The sequence below is a fragment of the Xiphophorus hellerii genome, chromosome 22 (genome assembly GCF_003331165.1).
Source record: "Xiphophorus hellerii strain 12219 chromosome 22, Xiphophorus_hellerii-4.1, whole genome shotgun sequence".
In the NCBI taxonomy this organism is placed as follows: domain Eukaryota; kingdom Metazoa; phylum Chordata; class Actinopteri; order Cyprinodontiformes; family Poeciliidae; genus Xiphophorus; species Xiphophorus hellerii.
The window spans coordinates 6,876,909-6,902,688 of record NC_045693.1 but is presented as its reverse complement, the minus strand read 5'-3'; the positions used below and the strand labels follow the sequence as shown (position 1 = coordinate 6,902,688).

The 25,780-nt window shown below is 36.9% G+C and overlaps 2 protein-coding genes across 7 annotated transcripts in view; both read right to left on the bottom strand.

Annotated features, from left to right (window-relative positions):
- LOC116713144 (stromal membrane-associated protein 1-like) overlaps nucleotides 1–2,908 on the bottom strand; it is an 83,668-nt gene extending 80,760 nt beyond the window's left edge. For 3 of the 6 annotated variants that reach the window (XM_032553149.1, XM_032553150.1, XM_032553151.1), the window contains exon 1: nucleotides 2,588–2,907. In XM_032553149.1, coding sequence (XP_032409040.1) covers nucleotides 2,588–2,705 — 118 coding nt within the window. In that variant the 5' untranslated portion in view covers nucleotides 2,706–2,907. Of the gene's footprint in view, nucleotides 1–2,587 lie in introns of all 6 variants that reach the window. The other 3 variants (XM_032553147.1, XM_032553148.1, XM_032553152.1) reach the window with 2 other exon arrangements.
- Nucleotides 2,909–3,961: 1,053 nt separating this feature from the next.
- slc1a4 (solute carrier family 1 member 4) lies at nucleotides 3,962–24,855 on the bottom strand. The gene is made up of 8 exons (XM_032553793.1): nucleotides 23,941–24,855; nucleotides 17,432–17,474; nucleotides 15,739–15,804; nucleotides 11,959–12,125; nucleotides 11,256–11,489; nucleotides 10,987–11,181; nucleotides 10,260–10,394; nucleotides 3,962–8,915 (listed from the first exon to the last, which is right to left on the bottom strand). Exons 1-8 carry the CDS (start codon nucleotides 24,636–24,638, stop codon nucleotides 8,681–8,683), a joined length of 1,773 nt encoding a protein of 590 aa, XP_032409684.1. The 5' UTR covers nucleotides 24,639–24,855; the 3' UTR covers nucleotides 3,962–8,680.
- Between the last annotated feature and the right edge of the window lie 925 nt (nucleotides 24,856–25,780).

Below are 25,780 nucleotides of genomic sequence, written 5' to 3'. Positions count from 1 at the left end.
CTTGCCCTACGATTTATCTTTCTTGCTAACTTTGAAAACGTTTAGCCTACTTACTTACCTTCCCCTAAATTAATTTTCCCAGATAAATTTTAAACTGCCAAATTACTTCTCTGTTTTATAAACTTTCAGTTCAATAAAGATTGACAGAGATTGTCTGCTTTTAAGAGTTTTTGAAGTGGCTAGATGTTTATATTCATGCTCTTATTTTGGAGTGGTTGAAAACTACGCTGCAGTTCCATTTCCTGTATGTTCCTCACTCACAATAAGCAAATCATATTTATTCTGCACCCAGAATGCATTTCTGTAGACAGTTTAACATTACTAATGATTTTTAAAAATGCCACAGAGTTAGTTTTATAGTTGTTGAGTATTGCTAACAAATTTAATCTTGTTAGAAGCAACATAAGAACGTATCAACATGTTTAAACTTAGCGCTTTAGCATTAGCTTCCACTAAAAACCATGCTAGTTTACCACTTTAGCGTTAGCAGAACTAATGGTTATGATTAGTGTTTAAGGAGTAGCACTACTAATGTTTTAGTCAGCAGTATCCATCACTGGTACAGTACAACAAATCTTTAATTTTGTTCCTTTAGTGTACAAATGTAGCATAATTAGCATAAATTTGCCAATTTAGCATAAGTAATTTTTTTTTGTTTAAAAAAAAATATACTTTTTTTGGCCCTGAATAAATATAATAAAATAAAGATAGATTTTTTTCCCCTAAACTGTTCAATGTTAAGTTAGGCTTCTGAAGTAAAATACGCATTTATTTTAAAGCTGTCCTTGTATTTCACACATCTGACAGTGAACTGATATCAAAAACAGGTCATCAAAGCAGCGAAAAGCCTGAAGGCTATCAGCTAAGATTTGCTGAGGTTGCACAGAATGTGCCAACCAGGAAAATTCATAATTTCTAACCAAACTGATGCTGACATCAAGCCAAGAACTGAGACAGCTTGTGCAGCACTTGATTCACATCTAGGCTGAACTCTAGTAGACAAACACAATGAACAAACGAAACTGATATGAGGGAGAATCTCGTCTGTCATGGATCCACATGGAGGGAAAAATGTAGGGCAGTGTGTGAAGACAAGCAGGACAGAGGGTGAAATTACAGCTCAGAGGATGAGATGAATCAGCACTCTGCAGCGTTTCGTCATGTAGCCGTGCAGCCGCACCCCTGACACGCCGCCTGCAGCTGGCAGGAAACAACAACTACATGCAGTGTCGCTCCAAAGACTAAAAGAGTTGATCAACGGCAGCAGAGCTCAGCACTCTGAGTCTTTGTCAGCAGCTGCATCAGTTCCTTGCCATGGAAATCTCATCCTAACTACAAAAAGTGACAATTTGCATTGTACCATATGCCCAAGAACCAGATTTATACCAATTTTGGCCACACAATATTATTCCAAGGGCCACAAAAAGGCCCCTGGGCCGCACTTTGAACAAACCTGCAGAGGTGTTCCACTAATTAAAACAACACCCTTGTATTTTCCAAGCATGTGTGCCAGAATATTCAAGTTTTCATTTGTGATGAATCTATGAAAAAACTGACTGAAAATCCACCCAGCTCTAAAACGATTCCTCAATTCCAGAGAATAAGCAGAAAGAGAGCGGATAGATGAATCACTGACTCGCTGATTGCAGAAGAGAAGCTGCAATTACGCAACGATATCTGCCCTTTACAACCCAATTTACTAATTAAAAATTGCATCATTTCATATTGATATGCAATAATAGCAATACCTGATTATACAGCAAGATTTTGTTGGAAATTGTAGCACAACCATTGATTTAAATGCGTACAATTTCTGCACAGTCTACATAATAATCACTTTAATTACATCTGAAATATGCCGAATTAAGGAAGCACATCTACGCTTTTATCACACATATTTGCTTATATTGTATTTTGTGATTTTGTGCAAGAGAATGATAAAGTTTCGTTTTTTCTAATGGAGTCTGGTGAAGATGCTGCAGCAACAGAATGCCGATGTGGAGGTTTTTTTCCTCCTTTTTTTTTAAACAGGACGCAATCAGAGAGTCAAGAACACCTCAGATTCCACGCTGCTACACGGGACACGCACGTTTTCCGCTCATTAATAACCCAGTCAAGAACACGACATCGATACTACAGCCTCAAGTTACCCACAGTGAACCCACTTACAACCGGAACAAAGAGGCGTTCAGGTACATAATAAAAGAAAGGCATTTAAACAGAAAATAGAAGACAATTATTTTTAAGGAAAAAAATAACGAATTTAGCTCAGATACACAATTTTAATTTAAAACACACACACACACATTTTTAATGATATGAATATAGTACTGACTTCTTTTTTTTAAGTGTTTTAATTTGAAAATATTCGGCGGAAGTTTTGTCACCCTATTTATTTTAATTCAATCCTACCTTAAGAATAAAAAAAGACATTTTCGCTTTGTAAATTTAATCCCTGAGTGATTAAAATGTATTAATGAAAATTACCAACATGTCAGTGTAAAATCCAGCAGAAACATGCATTGCTGTGCATGGTGGACAATGTCCACGCGTGTCCCCTGGTCACTGTGGACCGTGTCCTGCCTACCTTTAGCCTCACAGTCTGCACAGTACTTGTTGTCCTCTTCTCGCAGCAGTTTGGTAAGAATGGCCTGATGCTGCTCGTTCAGTTTCTGGGCTTTTTCTCTCTCCGACCGGGTCGTCATCTCGCTTTCCGCGGTGGGGCGATGAGTCCAGCTAGGTGGGGAGCCGTGGGAGTCCTCGGTGCCGGTTAACGAGGGAGGGACGTCCTCATGATGAAGCCGCGCCGCCCTGAACTCTCCGGTTAGCTATCAACCTGCTAGCAGCGGCAGGTTGGATGGATGTTGAGGTATCATCCCTGCTGCGTTCAGGACTGTGGGAATTTACAGTGTGACGCCTGATTCACAGACGCAAATTTAGAGCGGGGAGAAAAGTACGACGGCGGATTACAACCAGTACAGACAGCGGGGGGAAAACAAAACAAAAAAGAAGAGTAGATTTCCGCCAAAAAAAAAACAACTCAGAAACTTTGAGATGAATCTCAGAAATTTAATTGAAAAAACATGGAAATTTCTGAGGTTGAAAAGTCAAAACATTTGCCAGCAAAAACTAAATTTTTGTAGATGTTTTTCTAGAAAATTTCTGAGGCACGAGAACATTTCTGAATTTGAAAAGTAAAGAAATTGCTATAAAGACTCATTTTGAGATGAATCTCAGAAATTGTCTAGAAAAACAAGGACATTTCTGTGTTTGAAAAGTAAAAAAAAAGTGCTAGCAAAATCTGAAATTTAGAGATGAATGCCAGAAATGTTGTACAAACAATTACATTTGAGTTTGAAAAGTTGAAAATTTGCTAGCAAAATTTTATTTTGAGATTATTCTCACAAATGTAGAAAAAACATGGACATTTCAGAGTTTGAAAAGTCAAAAATTTGCTCGAAAAAACTAAAATGTTGAGATGAATCAGAATTTTTTTCTAAAAACTTTGAGATTAATTTCAAAATGTTCTTGTTTTTCAGAATTTTCAGGGGGGGAAAAGTAAAAGAAGTCAGGAAAAAAGTCATAACTCAGACTTGTGTGCAACAGCCCAGTCCTTTTATAGTAGTTTTTCCTTCCACTCAACTTTCTATTAATATCCCACTTTTTATTAAAGTCCATTTGTCTTTTATCACCCATAAACTGGATGCCTATTATTGTCTGATTTACGACTACCAGGCTTATTATGCGTGACATTTCTCTTTTAAAAATAATTTTTGTTGTTTTTCTATGTAATATTAAGTTTTTCTGAAAAAACATGACTTTGGGTTTTCATCAGTTTTAAGCCATCATCAATTCCTAGTGGAAGTTTCAGTTTTTGAATTGAATTACTAAAATGAATCAATCTTTCAAGGATATTTTTGAATTACATCAAAATAAATGATTAATAAATACACCACTCATGTCAAAAACAAAAAAGAAAACATCTTTAATGAAGACAGGCAGCAGGAATAACAGCAAACAGCTGTACAATGTTAGACACAGACATGTCACAGGTAGCATAGCAGTCATTTTAAGCACTAAAAATAAGAGCAAAAATTACTTACATTCTGTTTGAGAGGAAAAGTCTCCACAGGATTGAGGCTATAAAGTGTGTTCTTACGGTAGAAACATTGAAAACTGAGGGGGAAAGTGTATAGTGTTAAAAAAAACAAGTAAAAATGATTCATAAAAGTTAAACAAATCACAATAAATTATCAAATATATATATATATGGATATAAATTCCATGTACCACGTAGTCGTACAACTCAGTGTGAGGTTAATTAATCTGATATGTCTAATGACTGAAACATTTCTTCATTTTTTTAATTAAAGCAGACATTTGTGACATCTTTACTAAATGTCCACATTCCCAAGAGTCCACAAAAAAAAAAAAACTCACTGCAGTGGTTTTCACAGAATACACAATATCACATGAGCAAGCACTGGATCAGAATCACCTTCCGCTTCTTAATGTTAAATAACATGAATAAATAGGAAATGTTGCTTTGCACCACAGTATTTTTTATAGCATTTTCACATTACAGCCACTAGAGGGAGGCAGGGGTTTATTGGTCAAGTTGCAGTTTTCAAAGAGAGATTGTAGATTTGGCACAAACAACAACAGCACCAGATTATTCCCTCCAAAATAATCCAGAAATGAAAAGAGCACACAGTGCAGAAACGTGGGGCTCACAAACTTTAAAACTTTTTAAAAAAGGAGCAACAATGTCAACAACAGGGACTGATTTTCATTTAAAGAAGGATCAACCAGGCAGAATAATAAAAATATGCAAGAAAACAGACAAGCTAACTTTTCCATACGACAAGGAATCCGGGCGAGGATAAGAAAAATAAAGTTATGAGAAGAAACGTATAATATTACGAGAATAAAGTCGCACGAGAATGAAGTCAAAAATAATACAAGAAAGTTGTATTACGAGAATAAAGCCATAGTAGTACAAGAATAGACGCGAATTATAGATAAAGTTGCAATAATATGAGAATAAAGTTTTAATTTTACGGGTATAGTCATATTACGAGAGTACTAGAATAACGTCGAAGTAAAACAAAAATAGTCAGATTAGGAGAATAAAGTACAAGATTAAACTCGAAATAGTACGAGTAGTCATTTAAGAAAAATAAAGTCATATTAAGTTGTACAAGAATGAAGTCAAAATAATACAAGAAAGTTGTAGGATTACGAGAAACTAGAATTAATTTGAGAGTAAAGTTGCAATAATCTGAGAATAAAGTCAAAATAATACGAGAATAAAGTCGTAATATTATAATTATTCTCATGATACTACAACTTTATTCTCATATTATTTCGACTTTATTCTTCTAATATTATGACTCTATTCTCACAATTTTACTTTTTTTAGCGTGCCCCTGATACTCCGTCGTACAACCAATATTAACTAAAGTTGGTAAAAGTGACATATTTTTGCCATATTTTTGTCACCATGTTTGGTTTTAAAACCAGACAAATATTATCAATAGCATCCTATAATGTCCAGTGTAGTTTAACAGCACAAAAAGATAAAATAGACAAAAAAATAATAATAATTATGTGAATTACGGCATTTTGGTCCAGTGTTAGAGTGTAAACAGAGGGAGAACCTTTTATTTAAGTGTAACATATTTTCAAAACAGCCACCATTTTTTTTATCTGAGCGAAAGACTGGAGCGCTTTTGTGTCGCCAAACAAAACAAGGTGCACCGATAATTTGCTTGATGTCAGATGAGATCCTGTCAGTATTTGTTGGAAAGCATAAACAGTGCTACAAATTTCACAGAGGTTTTTGATAATTAGTAGAAATTCTGCATTTTTATTGTTATGTAGTAGAGTTGTAAAGGTCAACATTGCTCACTTTAAGCAAAAATCTGAATTTCACATCTATTTTGATCCCCATAATTTTCTCGTCTTTTACCAAAAGTACCACAAATTTGCCAAATAACTTTTACACTTACAAGAATTTAAATTAAACTACAATATATTAAATAAGCAATATATAATTACTTCAATGTTTCAATTTATTATAACAAATAATTAAATGTAGAAAATTAAAATTTGAAATTATAATGTAAAAACAATTATTTCAGTATTTATTGAAGTACATGATTGAAACATTTAAAATTAGCATTTATTTCTTCATGTATGCATTTCCAGACTTATTTAAATTACATAAACAAGTATTTTTCACAACTTATTTGTGTACTCAATTGTGGAAATTTTTACTGAAAATGACTAGAAAAAAAAGAATAAATGCTGTAATATTTATACATTCATTAAAAAAATTTATTTAATGAACGTGTTCAGCATTTAATTGTTTTCACTTAATGAAACATTTAAATCATTAGATCACTTAATGTATATCTTTAGAAGAAATTATTATGTATTTAACTTATGTGCAGAATTTTGGCACTACTGGCCCTTGATACCATTATAGCTGCCATATTGAATTTAAAAATGGCTGCCAAATAAACATGTTTTCACTTATAACTGCTTTTGAATAACTGAACTGTACATTAGTGTTTCCACACAGTCAGCAAACATGTAATTATTGTCAAAATTTACATCCATTCCTTTCCATTCTGTATTTTTAATGTTTTCATTTTTACAGTGCTCTGGCTAGTTTTCTGTGTAACCAGGAAGTTACATAACAAATGGCACCCAGATTTAAATACAACATGGTGGCCATGACAGGGGCCATTTTGGTAGTTTTAGTGTCTTCACAAGTGTCAGGTTTTTAGCAAAAAGTGAACAATTACAGTAAAACCCATTTGATTTAGCTGCTACATTATGACCCTTAGATGTCAGTTAATGTCCGAATATATAAAAATCACATTTTTAGTTATGCTTACAACTTATTTTAACATAAAGTCTGCTAACTAAGGCAGTTTGACTAAAACTTAGCTAAAAGATGAATGCTATCCTAAATTAACCGTTAGCTGAATGTCAGCACTGCTTTAGCGGGTTAGTTAGCTAGCATACTTTACAAATTTGTCGCCAACATACTTTCCAAAAGTTTTTAGCAATACAGATAAAATACATTATAACAAATAAATTTAAAGATCAAGTCTGAAAAGAAAATTAGGCTGATAAGTTACTAAAAAGCAGCTAACATTCATTTACTGCGATACCAGGCTAGCTGAGCTAGCAAGCTTGGTGAGCTAGCTGAGCTTTAAGGTATTTGAGGTGTTTGTGTTTTTTTTAAACCTCCTACAAAATTGGGAAATCAGCCTGAAAATAGGGAGCAAGCATCAAATCACTTTTTTCCCATGGTTTCAGATATCTGGAGATATACTTTTCACGATTTGGAGCCAAATTCAGCTGCAAATTCAACTCCATCTAATTACGAAACCAAAAAAATCTGTTATTTTCACTTGAAATAGCAGCTATCATCACTGTTTCCATCACACATGATCAAGCGATGGAATGTATAATTTACTCAAAACAATGTTGATAATTTGATTGCTATTCCTTTAAGGTCAATGATGGTCCTGCATTCTTCTTTTTGATGGTAGATACAAATAAAAGAATCCATAACGTTCAGAAAACAGAACATTAAAGGCTGTTTCTGTCTTTACTCTGCAGTGACTCTTAAAAACGTCCCCATCCATGTTAAAATTCAAAGTTTATGGCACATATACGCTACAACTGGCTGTAAAACAAACAAATCTGTTAAAAAAATAATAAAAGATACAATAATCCAGTTGTATTTGTTTGAACACCTAAACCGATCCTTCAATTTTGATTCACATTTTTGCTGATTAATCTAAGATGTAACTCAATTACAAAGAAAGAAAAGTAACCCCAAGCCATAATGCTGCCACCACCATGTTTGGCTCAGGCTAATCGATTTTTTGTGCTAACCGTATAGCACAAAAAAGTTAAGTATATTGTATACCTGCTTTCCAAATGTTCCTGGTTGTTTCATCAAACTAAAACATCTTCTGCCAGTTACAGACATGGTGTACAAATATTTAACACTGTGGATGTTTTTACACTCTTCTCCTGACTGATACCTTTGTGCAATAAAATCGTTTTGATGCTTTGTAACCTCTCTGCATTCTGTGGCTTTAGCTAAAGGATGAAAATGTGCTAATGTCAAAAAAACTAGCAGGACTTTATTTTAGTTTCACTAAAGTTTCAGGGCGTGCACATTTACTTTACACTTCATGTGGAAATAACTTTTAAATGATATATTAAGGAGTTTAAAATGAACAAACTAAGCATTTTAATACAGTTTTGTGTAAATTTTGAGAGCTACTGTAAATGAAGCAAACCAACCTTGGGCATTTGTCGGAATGTTTCTGGCCTATTTTAGAGTTAATACGAGCAAAAAACTAAAACAAAAATGAAACCACTAACCGCTTATGCCGAGTATTTAATTAGAAAAATATTTCTGGATTGCATTATGTACTATCCTGAATTAGAATCCTGGATGCACTGCTGACAGACTCTTGATGACTTTTTCGTTTTACCTTCAAAGTTGCAAACTTTCCTTCTTGGTTTTTTTTTTTGTTTGTTTTTGTTTGTTGTTTTTTTTTTAAAGGACATCGGGTCGCACTGATGCCCGATCAGCAGCAACATCACACATCTCAGGTCAGATGGTCAGAGAGAAGTCTGTCTGGGTTCACAGGACAGACTCGATGGCTTCGGGCATTCCCTCAGGGATTTTGGTTTGGCGCATGACAAGCGGCGATGTCTCCTCCTCCGCCTGAACGTTTGCCACAGATTCAACCTTGACTTCCTCCAGTTCCTCCGCTACTTCCTGTTGCTGCTTTTTCATTTCCAGCTGGTTGATGTGGTGGAGGATTCCTGCACCCAGAGCGTCACCCTCCACGTTCACCACAGTGGTGGTACGATCCCTGAGCACAAAGAGGAAGAAACATGTATATTATTTTAAAAGCATTCTCAGTAGAGCTGCAAATAGGCCTACCACAATACATTTTTCTGGATGATAAATTGACCCAGAAGTTATTGTACTAAATAATGTTGTTGTTTTGAGACCATTTCAGTGATATAGTGGAAATGTCATAATAAATGTAATAACACATTCCCAAACTTTACATTCAAATGAATATTAAACACTGAAACTGGAAGATATTTTAAATATCCAAAACAAATAAACAGAAATAACAAATAAAATTAATTATTTAATATTTGAATCATTGAGTTTGTTTTAATTTGTCATGTGATTGATTTATTGCTTATTGTGACAGGTCTAGCTCCAAATTGATATAAAATATTGTCACATTCCGTATATTTTTATTTAGCCACATAAACCACAAACAAAAAATTGCAAATGAATAATTCAATTTAATTGTATTGTCAAAAATGAAACAATGGCGTTTTTGTTTTTTTTGCATTAACTAATTAATAATTGGACAGCAAAATGTGCTTAGTAGGAGATATATTTGTATTTTTATTTATTAATTTGTTTCCACAATTTGAAGTAGGTGAAGCTAAAACTGACAATTGAGGAATTCTGGGTAAATAAGTAACAGACAAAGGTTTTTTCTTCCCCATTTTAAAGGCAAATGTATATTTTTTGTAGAGTTTTGGCTTAATTACTGGCATTTAACAATTAATCAGTTACTAATTATGTTGATTATTTCAATAACCGATTAATTGCGATTAATCCACTTAATCGTTTCAGCCCTAATTCTCTATGTTCTCGCTTTTTGATGTCATACTCCTCCTCCTCCAGAAAGTGAACTTTTGCTCCATTAATGCCATTTTACTCCTGTTGTACTCAGAACTGGGAATTTCTGACTTCCCAGTCAGAAAAATCAATTAGATTTCCCTCCAAAGTCAGAGTTCCCATTGGGAAACTGGGAGCAGCTTCGACTACCACAACTTATTCCTTGTAAGGCCGACTTCCAATATGGCCGCTCCGCGTCAATAACAGCAATATCTGGTGGAAAGATGTTTATATTGCAAGACACACAAATAAAAATGCATCAAAAATCAATGTTACATGAAGCGTCTGAAACTACAAAACAGTACAAATAAAAAATTATGTTTGCTTATTGAAAGTAAAGCTTTAGATGATGTTTGCAAACAATGTCTATGGGTGCCGCCATGTTGAAATTCCAACTTTCAACTGGAAAGCAGCAAAAGAGTTGGTTTTCCTCTGGGAAGACTCTAGAAACAGCATTCCCTGCCTTACAATGTTGGGTGTTTTCCAGGGTGAGAGTAAATTTACTCACACAATCCAGTCGACGGCCAGCATGAGGGACAGATCGTTGGTCGGCAGGCCGATGGCCTCCAGGATGATGGCGATGGTGATGATGCCACCAGCCGGAATGCCTGCGGCGCCAACGCTGGAGGCTGTGGCCGTTACCCTACAAGTAGTCGCAACATGTAACATAACCGTTTCAAAACAGATTAAAAACATGTGCAACCTCAGAATCAACGCTCTTAATTTTTTCTCATATGTTTATACTAAAATAATTGATGAACCATGTGCAGGCATTTGCATTCCAACGGATTTCACTACAAAAACACAAAATATTATTATTTACGGTCTGGTTTCTAGTGCAAACATCTTCGTACATTTGAAATATGTGAGTAATTAAGTCAGTAATTCCTTAAAATTGACGAAAATGTACCAGCTTTTAGTATTAGCAATTTTTCATCAATATTAAGAAATGACTGACTTAAGCTCCCGTTTCTTGTTGAAAAGTAACTTGTGAGTCAGTCTTGTCTTATTTTAAATATTTGTACTAGAAACTAGACCAAAAATACTTGGTAATATTTTGTGTTTCTATAGTGGTCAGAAGTCAACTAACTAGTAAAAAGGGTTCACCCATATGTGATTTAATCTCAGAAAACATTAGTGAACAAACAGCATCATGAATATAAAGTTATGTAGAAGTTTAATGGGTTCAATGGGCATTAACCGTTTCTGCATTGTAGTTTCTTAATAAAACTTACAAGATGGTGAAGATCTGTCCAGCGTTCAGTTCAGTATTGTTGAGCTGTGCGATGAAGACGGCAGCAATGCACTGGAAAATGGCTGCTCCATCCATGTTCACTGTTGCTCCAATGGGTAGGATGAAGCGGCTAATGCGCTTGTCCACACCGTTGTTTTCTTCCACACACTTTATCATTGAGGGAAGAGTTGCCGAACTGGTGAGGGGAAAAAAAACTTAGATATTTCCTACATAGTTGATGTTGAGGAAGTCAGATGTATCAGTGGGTACCTGGAGCAGGTGGCGAAGGCGGTGGTGAAGGGTGTGATGAGGCCAGAAAGGAAGCTGAAGGGGTTCTTTCGGGTGAAGGCAAAGTAGATGAGGGGAAGAACAATGCCTCCATGGATGATGTGGCCCAGGATTGAAGCGAAAATGTATTTCCCCAAGCTAGTGACCAGAAGAACCACATCTTCCATTTCTACGATCTTACTCCCCACAAGAAACATGATGCCAAAGGGAATATACCTAAAAAAAATTAGAAGAAGTTACCATGAAATAAGATCATGGTCAAGCTTTAAAGGAATAGAATAGGTCTATGGGCGGAACAAAACATATTCATAACATTTTTTGCACAAAATCATTCTTGGATAGTTAGATTTTAGTCTGCTCAGTTCTGCCTATAAGCTGTTTTAGGGACTCTGTCACTTTAAATCCAAATAAGCTGCTGCTCGCTCAACTCCGTTGGGGTTGCTAGGTAACGGGCTGTGCTTCCGCTGGGGTTACTAGGTGAAGGGTGGTGCCTACTGATTTGTGACGTTACTTTCAGGAGGTTTTTTTAAACAGCTCACTTTCTAGACACCAAAAAATATGAACTTATTGAATTTTTTAAGTGCTTGGGCTATTTTTAGAAGCACCAAAGATGCAAATGGAAGTACAAAAAACGTGCAAAAAGTGAGTTTTGCATAATACTTCTCCTTTGTCCGTCCATACTTACCACATGATCCAGGACACCAGCACCATGGTGGCTTCGTTGAAGGCGTTGAAGAAGCGAATGAGCTCCTCTCCTTCCTCTCCAAGTATCCGAAGGGCAACGCCAAACACCATAGCAAACAGCACCAGACCAAGGATGTTCATACCATCGGCTTCAGTTCCAATCGGCACCTAAAACGTCCAGAAACTGTAAGAATCTGTACAAACTTAGCAGATGTTGATAAAAACTGTGAAAGATTTCAATTAAAACATACACGAAAATACTTTAGCATGTTTTGACAAGTTTATTTGGAAGATTTCTAGTCAATTTTCCCAAAGCCACCCAGATCACTGAATTTTTTTGTTATTTAAATTTTGTTTTTATTTTCTGACTGGATCATTGAGCCACACCGTCGAGTCCAAGAAAATCTAAAATGCTGTGAACAGGCAACAAACTTAATGTTTGCAAAATATTTCAATATAATTCAATATTTTGGTGCCCAAATAAACTAATCGACTTGTTTAGTATTCGATTAATCGTTAAGTGGAGTATACAGACTCAAAAATTGGCCATTTGCTAAAAGAACAATCTACTCAGAGCTGCAATTAAGCCAAAACTGTACAATATATATATACTATATATATTTTGCTTTTTTTTTTCTTATTATTCAACTTTTGCAATCCAGTTATCAATTGTTTAATCTGAAAATAATCAAAAGATTTCCATTGCACTGTATTGATGTCAAGTCGAGGGGAAAGGGCTGAGCTTTTCACATGTTCATGTATTTTTATAGCTACAAATACAAAGTGAAAAAGTATACACTCAAAGGTTTTTGCCTTTTAAGTAATCAATTGTGTATTTATTTCCTTATTCAAAAAATTTATTAAATAATTTATTTATTTGCATGTTTTCATGACTTTCTAGTTTCATCTAAACAAAAAAATTAAAAGACTTAAGTGGTTAACTGAAACCACTGATTAATCTTCAGAATAATTAGTAGAATAACCGACTACTGTCACAGAAACAAATTTTCTGGATGACAAATTATCCCGGAGTTTACAAACAATAATGTTGTTTTAAGAAACTTTTCAGGTAATATAATGGTAATGGCATAATAGTGCAAGAACACCTTCTCAAAGATCAATAAACTTTACACTTTAATGAATATTTAACACTGCAACTGGAGGACATTTTAAATATCCAAAATAACAACAAATAAAATTAATTATAAAGTCTCTAAACAAAATTGTCCTTCAAAAAAGGCCAGTTGAGACCAAAACACAAAACTGAAGACTTTTGTCACCCAGTTTTTGATAGAAAGAGAGGAAATAGAAAAACAATAAATAATGAAAGTGGAAATTATTAAGCTCTTTGCTATTTATCATGCAATCAATTGATTTATTGCTTATTGCGACCGACCAATGGTCTACTAAAATACCAGTTAGCTACACACAACATGGCAGCAACATGTATGGACCAGGACTGTATTTTTAAAAATGTTTCCACAACAGCAGTTGCTCAGTTAGTCTAAGCCTTTTACGGCAAAGTAAACTCGTCGAACAGGAGAGTTTATCCAGCAGGCTGTAGTTTGTACAACGCCTCCTACTATAGAGAGAACGCGCATGGTTGCACAACAGCCATCAGGTCTGGGTCATCAGGGAGGATTCAGTGAACTGGGTGATGGGAATCAATGAGGACAGAGACAAATCCTGAGTTAAATCCCTTCACAGTGTGCTGAGCTCTCCCACAGCCTGACCATCTCTGTCCAGTCCCACACTCATCCACCAATGCCAAGACCAGTTTCCCCAATGGTAAGCCAGGATGGAGGGATTTCGAAGAACACTTTGTTCAAATAGAAGAAAATTAGAATTACTGTTGTCAATCAATTAAAAAATCTAACCAGATTAATCACTTTGTAACCTTAAAATATGGCCCCTCCTCCTGCCGCACTCCAACCAATTAAAATCCAAACAATTACCTCATTTTTTTTAAAGCAGAAAGCAGGTAGTATAATCTAAGGGAAACTTACTCCACTACCATGCTTACAAGTAGTAGCAAATGTGTGTAGAAGAAAACTGACTCATAAAATATACCATATTTTTCAGACTATAAGCGTTTTTCCCACGCTTTGAACCACGCGGCTTGTAGTCCGGTGCGGCTTCTCGGTGGATTTTTCTTCAACCACCAGGGGGCTCTTTAGCAGGAAGTGAATCATTGGAAGTCAAATTTGGAAATCAAAGAAGAAATTGCTGATTTTCATTTAGAACAAACACATGCTAGCAGCAGGCGCGACGGAGAAATGTTTTCAAACTCATACGCCCTCATCATGGAAACAACACGAAGAAGGTCATACGATGCAGCTTTTAAGTTGAAGACTATTGATGTGGCAGTACAGGAGGGAAATAGAGCCGCTCCACGTAAGCTCGCCGTGAACGAAACCATGGTTCGGCATTGGATACGCAGATTTAGTAAGGAAAACTGAGAGTGGCGGAGATACCAGCGGCTTATAGTCCTGTGCAGCTTATATATGTACGTTTCCAGTTTTTTTTTTGTTTTTTTTTTTTACTTTGTGGGTGCGGCTTATAGTAAGTTGCTCTCTATATTCCGGAAAATACGGTATTTTATTTTGTAGTTCTCAGTTACCCCACCCTCCTTCTGATGCCGCCCAGGGCAACTGCCCATATAACCCATCAAAAACCACCACATTCTAAAAAGAAATGTTTTACTGTCTCAAACCAAATATTCTTAGTTTTCCAGATTTTTATATTCAGTAAGGCTTAAAGGAGGTTATTTTGTTTTAAACGTTAAGAAACTCTCCATTTATTTCCTACGGGATTTGTGCGATGAGGCAACAGTTGCTTGTCTTCCTCCAGCGTAATTCGTGCACACACAGGCTTGCAACGCAACACAAAAATGTTGAGAAATGTTCAACTTTTGTCGCCGTCTGCTGTCGTGGAAACCGCTCATCGCTTCCCAATAATGCGCCGCTATGAGGCCTCTAGCTCAAAATAGTAGTTAGATTAATCTGAATTATTTAATTAAATTCAATTCAAATTAAGAATTGCTTTACTGATCCCAAAGGGAAATTAAATTTCATTGTAACTCATATGAAGTCAAATTCTTCTAAGTAATTGTAGATAGTGATGGCTGTTGGCAGGGAAGATCTCTTGTAGTGAATTTGAAGTAGTAACACGTAATAATAATTACACATTAAAATTTTCAGATTAATCGCATGTGTTAAAGTTGACAGCCCTGTTAGAAATACATTTATAAAAATGCAAATAAATGATTCAATTTCTTTTTTTAAATAAATAAAATTGCCTAAAATGCAAGAAGATGGCATTCGTTTAGTGTACGCTAAAGAAAAAAATACTTCAAACATCAACATGTGTAAAGTTCAGGCCTTTCTGCTTAACATAAATACAGTGATATGTTTTTTGGATTAACCAATTAATAACTGCTTAGCAGAAGGTGCTTGATATATTTTTTTTTTGGTTGTTTTTTTTACAGAATTTGAACCAGATGAACCTGAAACTAGGCCACTGGAACATATTTACAGATTTAAATTACAACATTTAGGACTGCTATGATGTTCAGTTGTAGAAACATTTCATCACCAGCCTTGAACCTACTCTCCCTAAATCAAGTCTTCCCTTGGTGCGGCACGTATTGCTTATTCAGCGAGTCTGCACCACCGGCAGACTCACCAAGTGGTCAAAGCAAACAGAGATAAGCGTCTGAAATGTGTTTCAGAAACACAACATCTGGCATTTCACGTTCAGGAAACATGATTTCAGGGCTTACCTTTTGATACAGGGTTGTTCCATTGGTGTCGTTCCCCACAGCGACCATTTTGTAGTCCGTGGCATACTAGAACATAAAAAACAAAACAAAACATTGTGTTACGTAAAAATTAAGTCCATTTAGACTCATTTGGGTTTGTTTTATGCACTGCGGATAAAGTCATTGCAGCATGTAAAAATTGCAATAAAAATTTATCTGGTCACTGTTTTTTCTCAAATATTTAAAGAAAATGCAGCTTAAGATAAAATATTTTTGTCACAGTGCTACTTGATACACTATTGGCTGGCGTCTGCAAAGCAGCCAATACAGGTGCGCCATTCATTTTCCTTGATTCTGATTGGCTGTACCCCCAAGAGTTAAAATAAAGCAGAAACTGGCTTCTGCTGTGGCGCTAAGACTGCTTCTATTAGTGCATTAATCAGGTATATTTGGTGCTTGGACTATTAAAAAAGGCACTTATAAATTTTTTTAGAGGATGCATTTACGGATTTTGGCAACCTTTATGAATGTCAAACATCCACTGTACTGGTATTTGATAAATTAACCAGCACAGGCAACATTTGTTCATGTAAATTCTCCTCACTTAGTTACAGAGTACCTCAGTTCACTGCTTGGCCCAGTTTTCTAGACAGGACAGAATACATATCCATGATTATGCCGATGACACTTTACTATATTTATCTAATTTGGATTAACTCTACCAATCTTGTTGGTGGCTACAACAAGCAATTTCAACTTTAACATTTAATTACTATATATATATATACTGTATATGTGTGTGTGGGCGTGGGTATGTGTGTGCGTTTGTTTCTAATATCTTGTGGGAACCATTTTCCTGACATATACTACATTTGTGTGTGTGTGTGTTTGAGCCTGTATGTATAATTTGTACCCTGTGTGGACTAGAAAAAAATTAATAAATTTAAACTTGTGGAACCTATTTTTGTTTTTTAAAATCCTTTATGTTTTATTGTTAAAATAAACTACAAAAAGCTCCAAATATTTTGATCACTGATAGGAACTGTGTGTTTATTATGGTTTACAGGACAGAAGCAAAACATCAAAACATGTTTCAATGCAGAATCTCACAGAATTTTTTTGTAGCTTTTAGCAGGTTTGTTTGTGAAAATCTCCCGTCTTCACAAACAAAGACATGTTGTTTAACCCACTTTTGGCCCCCTTCCACTGTGATTGTGTTTGTTAGTGGGATTTATTCAACTCTGTGCTTACTGACCAGTGTGTGAGTTTATAATTCAGAGACGAATTCGAACGACCAGCTTCGAACGCTTTGACAGCTGTAATTGGATGCACTTTGCCTTGAGAGTGTTTGTGCTGCCATTTTGCGTCTAACATCCTTAAATATTGAGTTTTCCTTATTTTTGTTTAGCTTAAGCAAACAGCAAACATAATTATGTGAAATGAAGCAGGCGCAGTTCCAGAGAGGGTTGCTAGGATAGCCGGAGCTAAATTGTTTTGCCATGGCAACGATTGTTAGGGAGAGCAAGGGAAGTTAAGGAAAAAAAAAAAAAGAAAGAAGTTTGCACGAGCAGGAGCGACCAGCTGGGCCTTTGAGTGGTTTTGTAATTTATCCTGGAGTGGCATCCACGTGGTTGTGGAAATAAATTAGGACAAACAATCCAACACAAGCAATTAAACAAAAAAAAAGAAAACCCAACAGAGAGGAGGCACTTACAGAACGGAAAGCAGCCGCCACCAGGTTCGATGGAAACAAATTCCTGAGGAAAGGAAGAGGAGAAAAACAAATTAGAAGTAGATAAAAATCAGAGCCGTGGTGATGCAGTTTGTCCTGAGTCAATGGGTTTAATCAACCACAAGCTGAAGCAACTAGAAAAGGAAAAGGCATCAGTATTCCAACCGGAGCCTCAATAAACGGATCCAAACATTAGCTTTTCCATGAAACTCCCTATAAACAGCCAATTTTGGAGCTTCATTTCACATTTATTATTATTATTATTTGATCATTCTGATCACACTGGGAGAAAACCCAGAAATCAGGTGCCCAGTTATACATTTAAAAGCAAACTGTGTTCATTTAGATCCTAATTTGTTTTGTTGTTTTTGTTGCACTGGTAGTCTTTACTCATCAAGAGCTCAACAAGAACAAGGATCAAGAAAGAAAAGACATGCAGCTAAGCCTGTTCATGATCATTTCCAAGTCATATAATTGTAATAGTGCAAAAAAAAACATTCTCAAAGATCAGTACATTTTAAATTTTATTGAACATTTAACAGTGGAACTGGAAGACATTTTAAATATCCAAAATTAATAAACAAAAAACACAACAAATAAAATGAATTAGGAAGTCTCTGTAACAAAATCATCCTTCAAAAAAAAGGAATAGTTGAGACCAAAACACCCAGACATAATAAATGAAACTCACTAATCACACTTTGCTAAATGTAATGTTAGATTAATAATCTGATTTAAAAAATAATAAAATTTTAACCCATTAGCAACTAAAATCAGAAGGTATGAGGCACCATTTATGCTAAATTAATTAAACAATTATTAAGTAGTAAATAAAGAAAAACATGTAAAATTCAATGTTTCTCTACATATTCAGGAGAACAACATTTCTGGAGTTTTCTCCTGCTGAGTTTGTTATCAGGGCTGTAAGATAAGCATACTGGGAGTACTGGAAAGGCTTTTATTCCTCCATTTGTTTCCAAGTTTCTGAAACTTTATCTGCTGAGATCGCGCTTTCTTGTGCAAGAAAGCAGACACTGTTCATGTTTGTTTCCACTGTCGCGCCACAGCCCGGCAACTGGGGTCACCTAATAATCCCAGTAAACTTTGCCCTCAGTTACTGGGCTGAATGTTGATTCAGTTCATTCACATCCTCAGCTGCAAGCCTTCCTCTGCTACCTGAGGGGAAATGTGAAACTCCTGCAGGAATAATGTCAGGTTTCCCTCTCATCACATGACGGAGGTGGATTTCCAAAGCTGAGAAGCGGCATGTTTTTCCCACAGTGCAGCGAGATCCGGACAGGTTTTCCTTTTTTTCCTCAAGGTTGTCACATGTCGGTTAAAGCTGAACATCATATAAGCTAAAATTTATAGGATTTAAATTCATTCACTGCAGAATCTAGAAAAATCAGTCAAGGAGTTTGATTTTAACCTTAAATAACACCTTATTTGGTTATAATCCGATAGAAATATGATAAAGTAGAACCTTTAGCAAAAATGTAACCACAGCTTTTCCAGGACATTAATTCTGGATTTATAAAATGTGCCTAAAAATAAATCCTAAATAACTTTCCAAAGCGGAAAAATATTCAAATTTACTTTAATTTGCAGCATAAAAGAATTATATAAACCTAAAGATGCAGTAACTTTTAAGTATATACATATTTTTTTATATATCTATTGAAACTGCCAGCATGTCGTGATAGTAAAACATGAAAAAAAAAAATAACGAAATTGAGCTCCTCTACCTTCTCCCTGCTATCCTGGAGCCAGGAGGCTGGTCTTAGCGCTGTCAATCATGCCCGTGTGCTGCCACTGACACAGGCAGCTCTCTGCTATGCTACAGCCTGTTGTGAATGCTAAGGCTAGTTAGCATAGCCACCGATGAGGGCAGATAAACGGTTGTCCTGTAACAGTAAGTTGCTTCTCCGCCATTAGCACATTTAGCAGCACGTATGCGAGCTTGATTGGAAGTGCTAAGAATCTCCTTCTGGCTTTGATTGGTTGTTTTAGTTAACTAAAATAACCTTGCCTCCAAAGGAAGTATTTCTAAATCTTTTTTCACATTTCTACAAGAAAGTCCTTAACCCAGTGGTGTCCAAACTAAAATTTTATTTGTTTTCCCCCAATTAAAAAATAAAAAATATTACTGTAAATTTTTTCTCTTTTACCTGCACAACAATAAATGAAACATGTAATATTTTATGTTTACAGTTATTGAACTTTTTAAGGCTTATTATTTTCCATTTATTAAGTCTATAAAATGTTTTTAGTTTATTCCCAGCAACAAAAGTCAAAATTTTCTTTCACGACCTTTGCTGTAATGGACGGTTCTGTTTTTGAATAAAAACATGCTTAATATTTGTGGCACAACTAATAATAGTAAAAGACTAAATCAAGAAAAATTAAGATACAAACTTACCATAAAAAATATCCTAAAAAAAACACGTGTCGGGCGATCAAATTTGTGCCCTTCTTTATTCTTTAATTGCAGTCAGTGGCCACAAATGGCCGCCGGGCCGCACTTTGGACACGGCTGCCTTAACCAGACCTGTTTTCAGAGTGAAACCAGAGGCTTAGAGGAGGTCAGGGGTCACCAGAGTTGTTCAGATTCATACTCTGGGAAGAACATATGGTGTGAAGAGAGCAAATGGTTTTCTTTCTGGTGAAAAAAACTCCTGAAAGATACAAAATTACATCCCAGATTTGGTTTATGGCTACTTTGTGAACCAAAGCTTGGTGAAAACCGAACTGGTTCAGGTCTGAGTAGAATAAATGTGATGAAACAATAACACCGAGAAAGATTTGAAGTGGACGGATTCAAAACTAAAAATGTTTGCATCAATCTCAGAAAACAAAAAGCTTCTATGAAATCGAGTCCAGTTCTCCGAGTGAGTTTAGAGGCGGTTCGACCCGCCTGAGGAGTTCGGCTGGGAACTGGACTCAGACGATGCCTCTGCTGTGATGATAAGGCAGAAATGCTGAGAGCAGCAGGGTTCAGTTTGTTCTGCAGGGAGCTAAGATACACTTTCCTGCTGCAACAGCTGTCAGCCTTCCCTCACTGTGTGGGAACTTATTATTAGGGCACTGAGCAGACTCGTATTAGTAACCCGAGGCTAAATGAGAATTAAACTCACTCTTTCAACTTTTAAATACCAACATTTACTTTTGTAGTTCTCAAATTAAACACTGCAAATGACACAAACCAGCTGTGTTCCTCATATATTTATATAATAAACTGCTAATTTTATCTTGAGTTAATCTTGTGAATCTACATGAAGTTTTTCATTGTAGTTTATCTTTATTTTTACTTTACGTTTTGTCTAATTTAATTGTATTTATACACTGAAAAAAATTAATTGGAGCTCCAACTTCTAAAAACTGAGTTAATTTGTTGCATGTAATCAAATTATGTTTGTCAAACTTACTTTATTTACGTTTGTTTGAAATGACAACTTAACATATTTACTTTGGTAAATTAGACTTTTTTTACTTGTAACAAATTAACTCTTTTTTAAGTTGCATCACTTGTTTTCCTTTATCAGTGTAGAAAACAACAAGCAGAAAATATAATAGATGCGATGATCCATGAATCTCAGACGCAGTTGTGGGATAAAAATAAATAAATCAAAACAAAGACAATAAGAAAGTAAGTACCCTGAATTCAACTATTTTATGGCTTATTGTTTTATCTAAGCAAATCCAGTGTCATGACTTGAAAACTTTTTGTCTGATCCATTAACGTTTTAAGAAATTTTGATTCTTATTCCGAATAAATACAGTTTAAAAATAGGCATGTCTGTTCACATTTTGTTTCCACTTTTTTTCTTTTTCAAGCTAAACACTAAAAATTGCCTAAATAAGTTAAAATTTGCAAAGACGACCTGGAAAACCCAAAAGCAGCGACCATCCGGAGTCTAACTGAGTGCAAACTTTTTCATGTGACGGCCAAGCAGGGCAGAGAGCCCCTTCTTGATTTGAATTGCAAATCAAAGCTGTAGTTGCACAACACTGATGGGTCCACTCCTGAAAGGGGAGATTAGATTGAACGACCACCCCTCTGAATCCTGTATGACCCAGTTAGAGCGCTGCTGACTTGTAAACTTCAGGGTACCGTGACCTGCACACCAAGGGTCAGTCAGGTGGATTTAGTAGCTCATTACGACCTCTAATGTGGTTTAGATGCTGCTCCTCTTCCTCTTTTCCTCTGCTGAAACTGAGCATTTCAATGACCCACAGCGACTGATACATGCGGCTAGGAGGGCCAGGTTTTTAAGACCTGCCAGGTTTTCAAGACCCGGTCTTGAAAACCTGACGACTCTGATGGCTCAAATTAGCCTCCATTCATCCATTCTTCTATTCTTCTATTGTTCTATTGTACATGTGGTCGTTGACCGTCAGGCCAGAAGGTAGGGATGTGAATAGTCCATGTTGGGGGTGGGTATCTATGATACCTAACACTAGTCGGTTTAGTTTTGAAGCGATGTTTTTGGAGAGATGTGACTTTTTGCAGTTGATCCATGATGTTGTGCTGCATTATCCAGGTCATTTTGCCAAATGTACATAGAGTTTGCAAAACATACAATCTGTTTCAAAAAGTATGCAAAGGTTTTTCTAAAAGAAATGAGTAATGTTTCTCTTTGAAATAAAGCTAAGAGGGTATAAAATGACAGTTTAGAAATAAACTAACCAAATTAATTGTGTTGATCCACCTCAAAAAAATCATGCAAAAAGTGTAAGCAAAAGAGATCTGGGAGACTTTGCACATGCAAATTTGCATGCAGCCTTTTGTGCTGTGGAGGATAAATAGGTGACTGCTTCACCTATTTAGTTCACAAGAACTAATGGCATTTATTTCAGTCATAATCTTGCGGGGGGTGACCAAGGTTCCATCACTATGTGACAGCTGGTCAGCAAACCTGGCAAACATGATTGACATGGCAGCACTGAATGCACATGTGCTTTATCAGGCATGCATTGGGGTGCAGGAGAGACGGGTGGACTTCTATTTTACTGTCAGTCCTGCACTTTATATTTTATATTTAGATTTATATTCATATTTTATACTGTATTTTATTTTACTCACAACATTGGAACCTCAAACATTGTCCTGAGCCGTATGCAACGAAATTTCGTTCTGTATACACCCTGTGCATTGAAAATGACAACAAAGTCAGTCTAAGTCGAAGTCGAAGTCTAAGGAACAATTGTGCAACTGTGAGATGCGTTGAGGCCATTACCAGGGTACTGATAAGGTAATGGCCCTATTTACTGAACAAAAGCACCTGCTAGATAAAATCCTTCAGGTCATTTGGCCTATCTCTAGACTGAATAGGTAGAAACACCAAATGGAGAAACACCAAATGGACTACCTTCGGCCCTCCTAGTGTTAAAGCATCAGTAGAAACCGTTTCTGGGGCGTCCTATTGTGTGTACAGCATAGAGTGTTCGCCTCGTACAGCCATATAGGTCGAGCCCGACCTTTCCCTCCTCTCTTTGCCCAGATTCCGTCTAATTATGGCCAAGAAACACCACAAAGAAATATGCATAGAAGAGTCCGTCGCTGCTTCTCACAGCAAGACAACTGTAGCTTGAAGAATTAAGCTCCATTTTATTCCTTTTAAAGACGCAGTTTAATCCAAAATCGACTATTTTGAGCTTCACATAATGTTATAATGTTATAATGTTATTCCATCATCAAAAACACACCTGGAATGTTGACTGGATTCTTCCATTCATGTTAGAGAAATCCTTTAATTTCCATTCAGCTGTGCAAAAAGCCTGGATGGACTTAGCCCCGCCTTCAAGACGCAGCCCCTCCTCAGAGCTGCATTTTCCAATCTACAGAGCAGCAAACACTGCGCATCAGCTGCGCAGCTTGTCAATGTTAGAAAATATCTGTCTGTGGTAGAAAATTTCTGAGATTAATCTCAAAATGTATTAAGCTTTTCTAAGATTTTTTTTTAGATTCTTCAAACTCCCAGCCCCCCAAAGAAAACTTCAGAAAGATTTTGAAAGAAAAATTAGCACGCAATGTTTTGACTTTTCAATCTCAGAAATTTCCAGGTTGTTTTCTACAGATTTTCTGAGCTTAATCTGAAAATTTCTGAGTATTTTTCCTGGCAAATTTTAGATTTTTGGAGCGCGGAAGTTTTTTTGTTTCTTCAAATCATGCTAACACGGAAGTTATGCTAGCATGATTAGCATAACTTCCGCGTTAGTTAACTAGCATAACAACAAAGTTACGTAACTTTGAGTGATGCTAACAGAAATTATATGTTAGCAGAACTTTTGTGTTAGCTTTTTGTGTTATTTTTGGTGGAAACTCCAACAAAGTTTTATATCTATACTCCTGTAAGTTTTGTTTTTGTTTGTTTGTTCAACGTATGTTGTATTTATTGTATTAGGATTTACTCCAACATGTCTGCTAGAGCAAAGCGGTGAAAGATCCCTTTCCATCAGCGTGAAGTAGCGGGGTGGTGGTGTGGTCGTACCTGGCCAGATCCAGGAAGGAGTCGGTGGTCTCCTTGTTGCTGCTGACGCTCTCCAGACCCAGGCTGTTGGTGTTCAGGGCTCCGGCGCCCACCCCCGGTTTGATGATGAAGGCCAGCGCCACCCCGATCCCGGAGGCGATCAGCGTGGTCACTAGGAAGTAGGCGACTGCGATGCCGCCCAGCTTGCCCAGGGAGCGGGTGTCCAGGCTAGCGGCGCCGGACACCAGGCTGCAGACCACCAGCGGCAGGATGATCATCTTCAGCATCCGCAGCAGCATCTCTCCGGGGAAGGCGAAGTGGCTCATCTGCGCTTTGCTCAGGTTCATGCCGCGGACCAGCATGCCGAGCCCGACGCCCACCAGGACGCCGGAGACGGTGAGGATCACCAGCAGGTTCCTGCTCAGGAACCGGGTCAACCTCTCCTTGAAGCCCCGCTTCTTCTTCTCCTCCTGCTGCTGCTGGTCCTCCTCAACGGGCTCCTCGCTGTTCTCCAGCATCCGGGCGGTGGACGCGGAGCTGGGCATGGCGTGCCCGTTGATCTCGCTCTTTTTCTCCATCTTTTTTTCCGAGCGGCTCCACGCAGCGTGGGTCGAGTGCTCACAGACGGAGTGGTCGGCTGTAAAGGCTGAGCGCAGAGGGGGCGCGGTTAGCCAATGGAGAGGGGGCGACGACGCACAAAGCCAATGGCGCATGCGCATTTAGCCCACTTCTTTATAGCAGGAGCAAATGATGCAAGAGCTGAGGAGATTGCTAGGGTCTCACTGTGATCAATAAGATGGATGATCAGCCCAATAAGTACCAAGAAAACTCTAAAACGTGCGCAGTTTGCGTCAAAACTTGTAACCAACAAGTGTTTTATGCAAAGATTAAGACAAGCAGAACCTACAGGTGTGAATTATTGCATATTTTGGTATCTATCCTTTAAGAGAGGGGTGTCCAAAGTGCGGCCCGGGGGCCATTTGTGTTCCCCAGCTCCATGGACCTTACCAAGCTCCGCCCACAACCGACCCACGTGACCGCAAGTCTCACAAGCAAAGTCTCGCAGCGCGTTGTTTCTATGTAAACATGACTCGATTAATGCATCATTTCTACCGGATTTTCACAATATATCAGCTACTACAATGGACAGAGGAACTAACAAGTTCATGTCATCATCTGGGAGGATGATGGTTTCTCAGTCACAAGCTGGTTGCAAACCTGAGGCCAGCAGGTGTCAGTCAGTTATGGTAGATCTGAAATTTGGTTTGATGACGTCAATATGAGAAGCTACAGACTGATAGGAGGAACCAAAGAGCTCTGTAAAGGTAAAGGCAAATCTTCTGAAGCTGGGATATAATTAATTTAATTTCACATAATTACCGCGGTAGAAGCCATTTGTTTGTTAAAATTTAATGAAATATATTTGTTCTATTTGATGTTTTTGTGAATGACGTAAACTCACAAACGAACGAGGTAATTAGTCCAACATTTAGAAACTACAGCTGCTGTAATGCGCCACAGCAAAGGGAAACAAAGGTAAAATAACCCGAACAGGTGATCAACTCAAAACCACTCGAGCAAAGACGTTAAAAACATAACATTCAGTCCGTTACGATATCAAGTTTCCAGGCTTGATATTTATTTCTCGATTATTAATCAGCACTTCCCTGAACACAACCATGGTTGATTGACTAGCTGTACTTGGTGCTAGCGTGGCTAACACGAGTAACAGTTTAGTCCAAAGCCTTTTCTGCTAAAATAAAATCTTTAGTGTATGTCAGATACAGACACATTGGATATTGATCTGTTTAGCTAACGTAAGACTGTGTAGCAGACAGGCTTCAAGGTGTAGAAGTTGTAT

Bases quoted from the DNA above. Each gene is read 5' to 3' on its own strand.
- slc1a4 (XM_032553793.1), bottom strand. From the start codon at position 24,638: ATGCGCATGCGCCATTGGCTTTGTGCGTCGTCGCCCCCTCTCCATTGG. The intron at 15,805-17,431 runs GTAAGTGCCTCC...TTTATGTTCTAG, and splicing joins TGGCGGCTGCTTTCCGTTCT to TATGCCACGGACTACAAAAT. The intron at 8,916-10,259 runs GTGAGTAAATTT...CTTTGTGCTCAG, and splicing joins CTGGCCGTCGACTGGATTGT to GGATCGTACCACCACTGTGG.